At 35.9% G+C, this 12,512-nt stretch overlaps 1 protein-coding gene and 1 long non-coding RNA gene across 4 annotated transcripts; one reads left to right on the forward strand and one right to left on the reverse strand.

Moving 5' to 3' along the window:
• The first annotated feature begins 4,127 nt into the window (after positions 1-4,127).
• LOC113638170 lies at positions 4,128-11,937 on the forward strand. Its single transcript, XR_007144214.1, has 4 exons — positions 4,128-4,225; positions 5,757-9,053; positions 11,524-11,609; positions 11,791-11,937. It is a non-coding gene; the product is annotated as an uncharacterized LOC113638170 (long non-coding RNA).
• LOC113638168 lies at positions 7,347-11,151 on the reverse strand. Of its 3 annotated transcripts, none has more exons than XM_027139204.2 (5): positions 11,012-11,151; positions 10,374-10,727; positions 8,687-8,824; positions 8,161-8,243; positions 7,347-7,482 (listed from the first exon to the last, which is right to left on the reverse strand). In XM_027139204.2, the coding sequence occupies exons 1-5, from the start codon at positions 11,052-11,054 to the stop codon at positions 7,354-7,356; spliced, it is 747 nt and encodes a 248-aa protein (XP_026995005.2). In that variant the 5' UTR covers positions 11,055-11,151; the 3' UTR covers positions 7,347-7,353. The 3 variants fall into 3 exon arrangements, 2 of the variants coding, with proteins under 2 accessions (XP_026995005.2, XP_026995004.2); XM_027139203.2 differs by having other exon boundaries at positions 7,348-7,485; XR_003439516.2 differs by lacking the exons at positions 10,374-10,727; positions 11,012-11,151 and adding an exon at positions 8,946-9,232 and having other exon boundaries at positions 7,348-7,485.
• Positions 11,938-12,512: the final 575 nt, after the last annotated feature.

Consider the following 12,512-nt stretch of genomic DNA (forward strand, 5'->3'; position numbering starts at 1 on the left):
TGGCACTCCGTCCAGGGTGTATCCTGCCTCGATGCCCGATGACACCTGAGACAGGCACAGGCTCCACATGACCCAAGAAGTTCGGATAAGCGGTGGTAAATGAACGAATTCAAATGACCCAGATGACCAGGTTTTTTGTATATGATCATATGCTTTTCATTGTAATTGTTTTATCATCCACTGTTTAAATTTTCTCATTCAGCACTCATGTGTAATCAGTTTCATTTAATGCTCATTTCGAGGAACTTCTGACTTCTGTTTCTTTAGAACAGACTGGAACTCGTCACATGGTGTGATTATGACTGTTAGACTATATGACATCATCACCAGAACTGATACTCAGCACCATTTGTATGATGTTCCTGAATGAATGAAGAGTGAGGTGTGTATTATTAGATATCTGATTTATCTATGTCACTATATATCTGATCTTTGGAGTGATGAGACGATTACATGGTACTTTTTATAACGAAGGATATAAAGGCGGTCCGTGTGGATACATTATGTAGGCTACAGCGGATAATTGAGCGGATTGTGCTCAATACCTTTGAAGAATTTGCAAGATGTGAACCATTTATTAAAGAAAACATGAGTGAGAAAGCGCAAAACAAATATATTTTATTTCTTATAGGATTCAAGTTAATATGCAAGTTAACAGATTGGAACAATCACCAACGTAAAGATAAAAGAGAATAAAGAAATAATCCCTGTTTAAAACTCATCACTCCTCACACTGCACCTCACTCCCTCAGAGCTACCAGCACTGCTCTACTATTCCCACCATCTAATTTCCCTGTGCCACTGGAGCTCACACAGCCTCAAAACGTCCAGAGATCCACCACCATGCTTTACAGTTGGAATGTTGTACTTTTTCACCGTAGACCTTGTTGACTCATCTACAAACATAGTGTTTATGGTCGTGACTATAAAGTTCAGTTTTGGTCTCATCACTACACATGGCTCTGCTCCAGAAGCTGTGAGTCTTGTCTAGGTTCTGTCTGGAGTACTGAAGAAGGCTCTTTTTGTGGCTTTTGAGCAGTAACGACTTTCTCATTACAACCCGACCATCCAGGTCATTTGTATTCAGGTCCCTTCTTATTGTGCTCCTTGAACAACAACACCACTTTATCCAGAGCAGCCCGTATCTCCTCCAAGTTGTTTGTGGGTTTTTCTTTGTGTCCTGAACAATTCTTCTGACAGTAATGTGTGAAATCATTCTTGGTCAACATGACCGTGGCTTAGTATCAACAGAACATCTAGGGATGTATCGATACCACTTTTTCTCTTCCGATCCGATTCCGATACCAGCGTTTGCCGGTATCGACCAGTATCGATCCGATATCTGTGTTCTTTTCTACTTTTAAAACTAAAGAATGTTTACAACTCGCTTAGTTATTAAGATTTATTTGTTTCTGGCAAAGAAATACAGAAATGCCCATTATTACTGGATGAAAAATGAAACCTTAAAAAAGCAACGTTAATAAAGTATTAATGCAGCAGCAAACAGAACTTTTAACAGATAGTGGTATAACAATCTAAACCATATATACTGCAATTATTAAATTAATTTATTTTCTGAAGAAAAGGCAATATTTTAAAGTGAATCTTATATTAGAACTCTTGAAACACAATGCAAAATGTATTAAACAGTAAACCTCACACCCAAATGAGCGACTTGTTTAACACGCTGAGGTAAATTTAAAGGACGCCTGATAAACTTGTCTGTCTGTCGCAGGCGGTTGTGCAACATATTTCCTATAAAATGCATTATATTTATTTACATTAATGAAATTTAATATATAAGTGTATTTTTCTTATAAGTTTAAGCAATAGTCTATGATGTTTGCTGTTCATTAATCAACCACCACGGGCGTCGGAAGTAAATAAAAAAGTGGGCGTGTCCTGTCACACACACACACACACACACACACACACACACACACACACACACACACACACACACACACACACACACACACATAATGGTTCCGACGCCCATGGATTTCTGGAAGCAGCAGCGTGGTCAATGTTGTAGGTAAAACGCAGAATGGTGTTTAATTTATTAGGGCATTCCTCAAGCAGAATGGATTCGACTGGCGGCGCTAAATAATAAAAATAATAGTAATAAAAAAGACATATGCACTGAATAGAGACGGTAAAAGTGGGTGGGTCCAATATTATTGGTCTTAAAAAGTGGGTGGGTCCTGTCCCATCCAGTTCTAATGGTTCCGACGCCCTTGACCACGGGTATCGGATTTGGATCGGTCTCGCACCACCGATACCCGATCCACTCAAAATGCTTGGATCGGCGCCGATACCGATCCAAAATATCGGATCGGTACATCCCTAGTTTAAAGCACTGACTGGCATTTTCAAGTGTTGAGAGCTTTTTATATTTTCCTGCTTTATAAAGTTCTGCTACCTTATTACACAGGTCCACTGGCAGGTCTTTTGTGTTCCCCATGGTGCAATATCCCACCAAGTCAGTGCATCACCTCATGAGCTGAGAAACACCCTGACTATTTATGTACAGACACAAATTACAATTACAATGAGTCACTGTTTCTGAAATGTCTCTTTAATAATGCCATTTAAATCTCTTTGTGTCAACCTGTGTGTTTATTTACGTTTTAATAAAACTTTTATTTATCCTTTATCCACTTTCATTTAAATTTCTAGCATTTTGCAGACACTCCTTATCCTGAGAGACTTAGTGTACCAATAAACTATCAATAAATTCATCCTGATGGTAGTTCAATAGGTCTCAGACTAAGAGTACTGTCAGTCTAACAACTCAGTTATTCCCCAACAGTTGTTCCCCATACTATATTACAAAAAGCACAGTCAGTAAAATATTTATAAGTGCTAATTACGTACAGGAAGTGGTAGGTCTTTAGAAGTTATTTAAAGACTGTAGTGACTCAGCTGCTTAGACATCTAGGGGAATTTCAATCCACCACGTAAGTGCTAGAACAGAGAAGAGTCTTGGTTTTCCTTGTACCCAGTGTCGAATTTGGGTTAGAAATGAAGATCTGGCAGATTTTTTAAATCTTCCCATTATAAAAGGTACCAGAGTCTTCAGCAATCAGGGAGGCAGAAATCACTTAAGATGAACAAGAGAGTGCATTAAAAGCCAAAAACTGTTATTGCAATTTTTTCCATTTTTCTTTGCTTCATTTTGTCCGGTTGCTGCGTAACACATCCAATTGTCAAGGAACAACACAATAAATTTTCCTGCGTTTAGAAGAGAAGGCAGAGAAGTTCCATTAATTGAGGGAATTTAGAAAAGTGCCTTTGGGTAGCTGTCAGTAGCAAAAGAATAGAGCAGTTAGGGTAGCCGAGCTGTGTGGAGATATCCAGGTCTCAGTTAGGGCCAGAAAGTCAAGATAATTATGGGAGGCTAAAACTGAGATACAGCAGCCTGACAGTTCCAGAGCCCTCCTACCACCGCAATACCACTGTTATAGACTGAGACAACAGATGAAGGTACATGAGGTTACTGGTAGTATGGCCTCTCGTTATTTCATTAGAGTTCCTGAGTTTGTGAGACGGTGACATCAGAGATAGGTTTGAGGCAGATGTTTGATTACATATCTGGTAACACTTAATTGGACAAAAAGAGATAAAGACTAGTAAACTTGAGATGCTGTCGAAATCGATGTGTTGAGAAGATGCTTCTGAGGACAGCATAAACAAAAGTATCAGTATGTAATATATACTGTAACACCCTGTATATTATGTCTATGACCTGTATATCTTGTTCATAGCATGATCACCCGTATATTGTCCTGTTCATACTGTATATACTGGACATCTTGCACTTGCTGGTTATTGGACTTCTGGTTAGATGCCAAACTTGTACTTGTACATGTGTTATTACAATAAAGTTGAATCTAATCTAATCTAATCTAATCTAATATATCTTATTATATGTATATTTCATATGTTTATTTAAACTGCACATTTCACACCTGTAAATGTGTACATACAATCTCTTCTATACTGCATATGACATCCTGTTACACTCTGGAGATTATGTCACTAAAACAAATTCCTCACATGTGTAAACATGCCTGGCAATAAAGCTGATTCTGATTCTAAAGCTGATTCTGATTATTAAACCCTCCCCACAATCCACACTTTAAGGGTGACTGAAACTACTCTTGATTAGCCACCTGGGAGAACTTAGGATTAGACCAGCAATGCCTTCCAAGCAACACTACAGGTACAGATAGGTACCCTACAGATAGGTACACTACAGATACAGTAGGTACACTACAGATAGGTACACTACAGATAGGTACACTACAGATACAGTAAGTACACTACAGATAGGTACACTACAGATACAGTAGGTACACTACAGATAGGTACACTACAGATACAGTAGGTACACTACAGATAGGTACCCTACAGATAGGTACACTACAGATACAGTAAGTACACTACAGATAGGTACACTACAGATACAGTAGGTACACTACAGATAGGTACATTACAGATAGATACTACTACAGATAGGTACACTACAGATAGATACTACTACAGATAGGTACACTACAGATAGATACTACTACAGATACAGTAGGTACACTACAGATACAGTTGGCACACTACAGATAGATACTACTACAGATAGGTACACTACAGATAGGTACACTACAGATACAGTAGGTACACTACAGATAGGTACACTACAGATAGATACACTACAGTAGGTACACTACAGATAGGTACACTACAGATAGATACACTACAGTAGGTACACTACAGATAGGTACACTACAGATAGATACACTACAGATACAGTAGGTTCACTACAGATAGGTACACTACAGATACAGTAGGTTCACTACAGATAGGTACACTACAGATAGGTACACTACTGATAGGTACACTACAGATAGGTACACTACAGATAGATACACTACAGATAGAGTAGGTACACTACAGATACAGTAGGTACACTACAGATAGGTACACTACAGATAGATACACTACAGATAGATACACTACAGATACAGTAGGTACACTACAGATAGGTACACTACAGATAGGTACACTACAGATACAGTAGGTACACTACAGATAGGTACACTACAGATACAGTAGGTACACTACAGATAGGTACACTACAGATAGGTACACTACAGATACAGTAGGTACACTACAGATAGATACACTACAGATAGGTACACTACAGATACAGTAGGTACACTACAGATAGGTACACTACAGATAGGTACACTACAGATACAGTAGGTACACTACAGATAGGTACACTACAGATAGGTACACTACAGATACAGTAGGTACACTACAGATAGATACACTACAGATAGGTACACTACAGATACAGTAGGTACACTACAGATAGGTACACTACAGATAGGTACACTACAGATACAGTAGGTACACTACAGATAGGTACACTACAGATAGATACACTACAGATACAGTAGGTACACTACAGATAGATACACTACAGATAGGTACACTACAGATACAGTAGGTGCACTACAGATAGATACACAATCAGAAGTGGAATCTAATGTGATGAGCAGCATTGTATGTTTAAGTGGAAAGTTTGGTGACCACAATAGCTCAGTGTCCTGTGCTTCAAGTTTTTTTTTCTTTCTCAGATCCAGGCTTTACGCTTTGGGTTTATCGAGAAATGGCAGTTTCTACCCACAACCTGTGCAGTTTCACTCTTTTCCTGTTCTGCATACATGATACACTGTGGTTTTATGTTTCAGATGTAGTGATGAGAGCAAGGGAGTGTGCAGCGTCCGTTCTTCTTCCCTCTCATTTCTATCTGTTTGCTGTCATTGTATTTAATATTGGCATCATCTAAACAAGCTGAAAGATAAAAACTTTTGCACATGCAATCTAAAATAAAACCTATTAAAACATGCCGTCTGTGAACAGATAACAGGAAGCGTAATGGAAAGAGTATCTTTCCGATTGTGTGAAGCCTTTGACCACAGAGTTGTCGAAAATAACAAGAAAATTACATAACACTTCTGTCATGTAGATTAGATAACCGCAAATCATGCTCATGAAATAACCCACACATGGGGTTAAAAAAAAGTTCTGGTACAATGATTTAGTACAGAACATCATAGAAGGGGTTTAGACCACTTTATTTTTCTGTGTTCAAACATTAATGTCTATGTCAGTTTTAGGCTCTTATTTATAAAAGTGTGCATAAAACAAATGTGTTTAACACATCTATGGCCACAGACAAAATCCTGGCCCTTGTTCATTAAACCATGCAGATGTAGACAGAACCCAAGCACTTTTAGTAAATTTAGAACACTTAAAGGTCCTTTAGTTGTTTCTCTGGTGATATATACAGTAACAGAGTATTCTATATAGCCAAAAGTATGTGCACATTTATTCCCCTTTGCTGTCATGATGTTATGATCAGCTCCACTCTTCTCTCTTGGAAGGTTTTCCACCAGATGTTGGATTGTGGCTGTAGGGATTTGTGGGTATTCATTTAGCTACAAGATCATTAGTGAGATCAGACACTGATGTTGGGATGTGGAGGAGACTCCAGTTCCAGTTCATCCTTATTATGTTTATGGGGTTGAGTCAGAGTCAGGGCTCTGTGTAGTAAACCCCAGTTCTCCACGCCAACCTTCATCTCCACACCATGTCTTCATGGATCTGTTTTGTTCACAGTGACATTGTCATGATGGAACAGGGTTTGAGTCTCTTAAAGCTACATCACACAGACACATTTTATAAATCTGTGTGCTTCAGTTTTTCTGGTAAGAGTTTGGAGAAGAGGCACATATGGGTGTGATGGTCAGATGTCCACAAACTTTAGACCATATAATGAATGTATTTATCATATCAAAACGGCTTCCGAGAACCTTGAAGAACCTTTTTTCCTAGCTAATGTCAGCTGCCTAATGTTTATCAGTATGTGTCTCAAATACTTTTAGTTTTGTCTTTTTTCTCTGGACTGATTTGGGCTCGTGTATAAATACTTAATGTGTTATTTTTATATCACTGCTGTTTATTTATACATTTTTACATATATATTAACATCAGGCACTTAACATTAGCATCAAGCTGGGCAGTACATGATTATTAATTTACATTTGGAGTATTCTAGAGGTTTTCCCATTTGTAACAAAGGCAGACTATTTTCTTATGCAACATTAAACTTGCGTATTTATTCATCTAAATCACCAGCTGATCCTAGTAACATTTATGCAGTAATTCAAAATAGAATAAGTATTTATTTTACAGTAGTTATTGTTAAGTTCTTTATACAAAACAAATAAACAGCAGAACAATAGTTTTTATGATGATGTAATACATTTGAAAACCTTGTGCTGGTCAGTGTCTCCTAGCCTGTAAGTTAACTGTTGCGTACGTCACACAGTCCAAATCTGATGATGTCTTTTTCTTAGAAGCTGCTCTGTGCTTTCTTTTGTGTTGGATGCTGGCATAATGAACATTTTCTTCCTGCTGAGAGAGATGGAGAGCCATCATAAAACATCAAGGAGCAACAACATCATTAATATTTATTGCTAAATATCTATATATGTGATGCTTTACTATTACTATTACTCTCTCTCTCTCTCTCTCTCTCTCTCTCTCTCTCTCTCTCTCTCTGTATATTGGCATTACAAAATCATTTGCATTAATATTCAAATTAACATTTAAATGCATTAGCATGCTAAATCCAAGTCTATATCTAAGTAACTTCATATTCCATGAAACATTTCTCAATTGTACACATCCATTTCTTTCCACCGGTAAATTGATGTAGCATACAGATCGTACTAAATGACACGTGCTGTACATGTATGCAGTAACACTTCACCTGTCACATGTCTAACACTGACTTACATATTCTAATGAGATTTTAACTTAACATTCATAACTTTTAACCTGTTTCTTAAAACAATGCATCTAAATTTGTATCAAATTGATATCTGATTATATCAGTTGGATAGATTTAATTTGACATAAATGACCTGAAAATTATCTGTAAAATTAATAGTGACCATAAATCTGAGGGCAATCTGTTGAACCGTCACTTTTCACTTTAAGTTTTTATATTACTTTGAAACAAATTGATCGTTTTGAACAACAAATAAAACCAAAAGGTAAACTAATCTAGTTAAAATAAAATGGTACCTTATCCATCTTTTCAGTGGAACCTTTTATGTTACTGCAACAGTATGATGATGATGATGATGATGATGATGATGATGACCTTCCTGAAAGAAATGAATTTGAATTAAAAATTACACTACATACAAAATTTAACCACAGATTGTTGGCTAATAATAACATTTCAGACTATTTTTACTGAATTAAATTTAATTAATAGATGACCTACAAACGATGTGTATGAGCATTTGGTGAGTCATTAGAGTAGTAAAGAAGGCCATGAGTTGCTGCTGGACTGCTGTTAATTATACATGCATTATTTAATACTCTACTCGCTGGTTCTTTTTTCCACTCTGTCCATATTAATAAGGCAGAAAACAAATAATTTATTTTGTGGTCTGTAATTAAATTAGCAGGAGATTTTGAATTGTGAGACTTTAAAACATCTTCATGTATAAATTGAACTAATTTGAATAGTATTTAAATAGTTATTTTACAGCTTATTAAAAACTGTGAATATTAAAGATGATCTGGATAAAAAAAACTGCACCTTTGAACCTGTAGCAGATCACACACATACAGATGAGGTTTATTAGGACAGAGATCAGACACACAATCCGTGTAATCCACATCTCTGATCCTGTACACAGCTCAGTATCTGGATGCTTAGACGAGGTGTCATGGTCTTCTGAAATACATAACGCATAGTGTCAAAGAAATCAGTACAGAGAGAAACCTGAGGAAAACCCTTACACTGTGTATGAGTTTAAAATCATAACTTTAATCCATTTTCTCTTTCGGTAGTTCACCTTCTGTTAGTTTCAAACACTCCTGTTTCCCGGCACTGCAGCTGATGTGACCTAATGCTAGATCCTCTGCTGAAACTACACGGGCTTGCAGTTTATTCTGATCATGCGGTGAGCGCGTACAGACAACTAAAATTTGCTCTTTTTTTCTAAAATGAGTAAAATCAATATCCCACACTATGATTCTCTAAATGGAATTGTGTGACAAATATAACTTGTTTAAAAGTAATAATATTTAGAATAAAATATTATTTACATAGATTATGTACACTGAATCAAAACCTAGTTTTGTGAGTAATAGTTTTAATCTTGCTCTCAGTTTTTAGGAAAATCACCTTTAATCATATACCATTTCATTAGGTTACCAAAATGAGGGTGCATATATATATATATATATATATATATATATATATATATATATATATATATATATATATATATATATATATATATATAATTCCTTTGTTTTGGAATTCCAACATGAAAATATGCATACTGGGACAGTGGTGTCAGAAAATCCATTCTAGAAAGAAATAGGAAACACAGCAAAAATGATAAAGTTCAGGATCCTCTTCAAGTGTCTCTAGTCTTGGACATCTGCGAAGTTACAGAATTATTCAATTCAAGAAACTACATATTTAAAATGGCATAAATATCACAGTGCAAGCATTGTGAATTTTTGATGCAGGGTACCAATACTTATGGGCTGACTGGTTTTGCAGAAATTCAATCTAATTAAAAATTTTCAGAATCAATTTATTTGTATAGCACTTTTAACAATTCCCATTGTCTCAAAGCAGGAAACAGAATAGAGGAAAAAATATAATAATAATAATAATAATAATAATAATAATAATAATAATAATAATAATAATAATAATAATAATAAGAAGAAGAAGAAGAAGAAGAAGAAGAAGAAGAAGAAGAAGAAGAAATAAAAATAAATTAATTAATACATTCAATAAAAGTTTAAAATTAATTTAAAACTAATAACTTTTAAAATATTATTATCCCAATCTCCTTGAACATTTTACTTTTAGTTGTTTGAATAAAACTGTTTGTCATAAAAGATGAATGCAAGTGTCACATTTTTAGAAAAAGATAAACTAAATCCCAACAATGTGTCACAGCTGTTGCCTTTTTATGGTTCTATTTAAGTACTGGCAAATCTTACACTAACTTTAAAGGTCACTGATATTTTTAAACATTTTTTTTCTGAACAATTACAACATACACGGTTCTGTAAAATCTAGTTTCATTCTAAAATCTTTATAATACTTCTTACAAAGGTTTAATACATTTGAAATGACCCATTAAAACAAAAATGGAAATGTTTTTTAACTATATGTTAAATTGTTAAGCTGAACGAATACACAAATATGCAGTAAGACAATATTAATATTCATAAATGAAGAAAATATTTTCACCAACCTGTAAAACTCAGTCTGATGGGTTTCTCAAACTGAATGTGTGTCTTATCCTTTCGACCTTCACAGTAATAAAATCCCAGGTTTGTCTGTCTAACGTCAATAATCACTAAACTGCATCTTTCTGTTATATCAAATTGACTCTCGTTCACATTATAAGTAGGAAGAAACTTTTTATTCAGCCTCCCCTGTTCAGCAGATATCAGCAGCTTCACCTCCTCAGATCCCAGTTGATACCACAGTATCTGAGTATAGTTAGTTGTAATAGATATGTTACAGTGCAGGGTGATGTTCTCTCCAGGATGGACAGATACGTGATCAGCTGAAGTGATCTGAAGGATACTTGGCCAAAAAACACCTGGAAGACCAACAACATGTTAACAGGATCATCATCACTCTACAAACCATTTAACCTGTAAATCAGTGTGAACATATCGATTATCTAATTCAGCTAACTCGTACATCACATCATTCGATTTTGAACGTTATTTGGCAAACTGTCTTTAGTTACATTTCTTGATTACCAAACATATCCTTATCAGGTCTAATGATTTTTCAAAAAGGTCCTGAATATCATCCAGTCTCTCAGATCTACACTGAAACAGTTCTTTATAATTCACATCGATGTGGTTTAGAACTCACCAAACAGCAGCGGTGGTGTAAACAGACTCAGGATTTGGGACATTTCTCCCTTAGATGTTCGGATGGTCTATAAACAAGTGATGCTTTTGGAGGTATGTAGTTAGGTCAGCATTTCTGTGTTCCTTTCTCTGTGTTTTAAGTTCCTGCTAGCCGATTTAGCCACAAGCCTCTACATCCTGTTTTTCTCAAGGTGTCCAATAAGCTGCTGACTAGTCCCATTTTATTTCTCAGAAAGCATGTACATACCCAGCCCTCTTATTGCACCTTCATTTGTGCTTCACAAGTGTTGGCCTGCATTCTCAGATTGGCCTGCATTTATTCATAAACTCACGCAGTTCAATCACATATACACAATTAATTAACAAGCACCAAGGAGAGACTTGATGTGGACAAATATTGGGCTGATAATCTCAGAGAAATGCAGTGAAATCAGTGTCAGCAGAGTCAGAATTTGTAATGCCTGAAAAAATATATATAAAAGAAATTCAGTAGATTCGTTTATCTGTCATCAGATCCAGATGATTACAGTATGGGTTTTGTACCGTAACCACCAGAGGGTTCATGGAAAGGCTGCTGCTGCTTGTCTGGCTCAGTGACTGTATGTATAAATGGTGCTGTTCTTTCCTGTTATGTGTTTTTGAAGATATTCTGGTAAACATGGTCATGGTGTCTGTTGTCTAGCACAGATGTCTTTATTCTTTTACAGATAATACTGTCATTAATCTGATCTCATTACCCAGATTAAGATAGATTTTCTTTTGTATCTGGTTCCTCTTCAGTCTGATACCTTTCATGTTGGAGCACCACTAATTAAGGCTTCACCACATTTCCATTTCAAACCGCAAAAGAGGGTGAAACTGCACACTGTGGCTGGAAACTATTTACCAAGGCAAGTGTTTCTTAGTAAACAAGGAAAATGTCTGGACTTATGACCTTACAATTTGTATTTATAGCTTTACATAGTTAGGCTTTGAAAAGCCACTGATGAAAGACAGGTTTTAATGAATAAATGAGAATTACTATCTTCTTCTATTAGCGGCTTTTCCCTTTACGGGTCACCACATATAGAAGATGAATATATACATAATAAAAACACATAAGAAAACATGTAAGATAATAGAGAAGAAAATAATACATAAATAGCAGTAAAGAATAATAAAATAAACAAAGTCAATATTTGGTATGACATCCCTTTAAAAAAATAATCAACAACATCTGCAGGTACGGTGGGTGTGAGACAGAAACACACTCTTGATGTGTCGCCTGCCTGCTGAGTGACTATGGCCACGTTCACATCTAGTGTCCGTCCTGAATACTCTGATCACATGTGGACATCCAGGAGTCATAGCCATTTACACCTTGGCGTTATGAACACTTATACCAGAGGATAAAAATATAATTTTTGCCTGTTTTGTTTGAGCCTTTATTGAGCCTTGGATTTATTTTGGATGTCACCCTCCACAGTGGTGGCTAATGGAGCATATTATTTAATTTACCTACA

The sequence above is a fragment of the Tachysurus fulvidraco genome, chromosome 10, assembly GCF_022655615.1.
Source record: "Tachysurus fulvidraco isolate hzauxx_2018 chromosome 10, HZAU_PFXX_2.0, whole genome shotgun sequence".
In the NCBI taxonomy this organism is placed as follows: domain Eukaryota; kingdom Metazoa; phylum Chordata; class Actinopteri; order Siluriformes; family Bagridae; genus Tachysurus; species Tachysurus fulvidraco.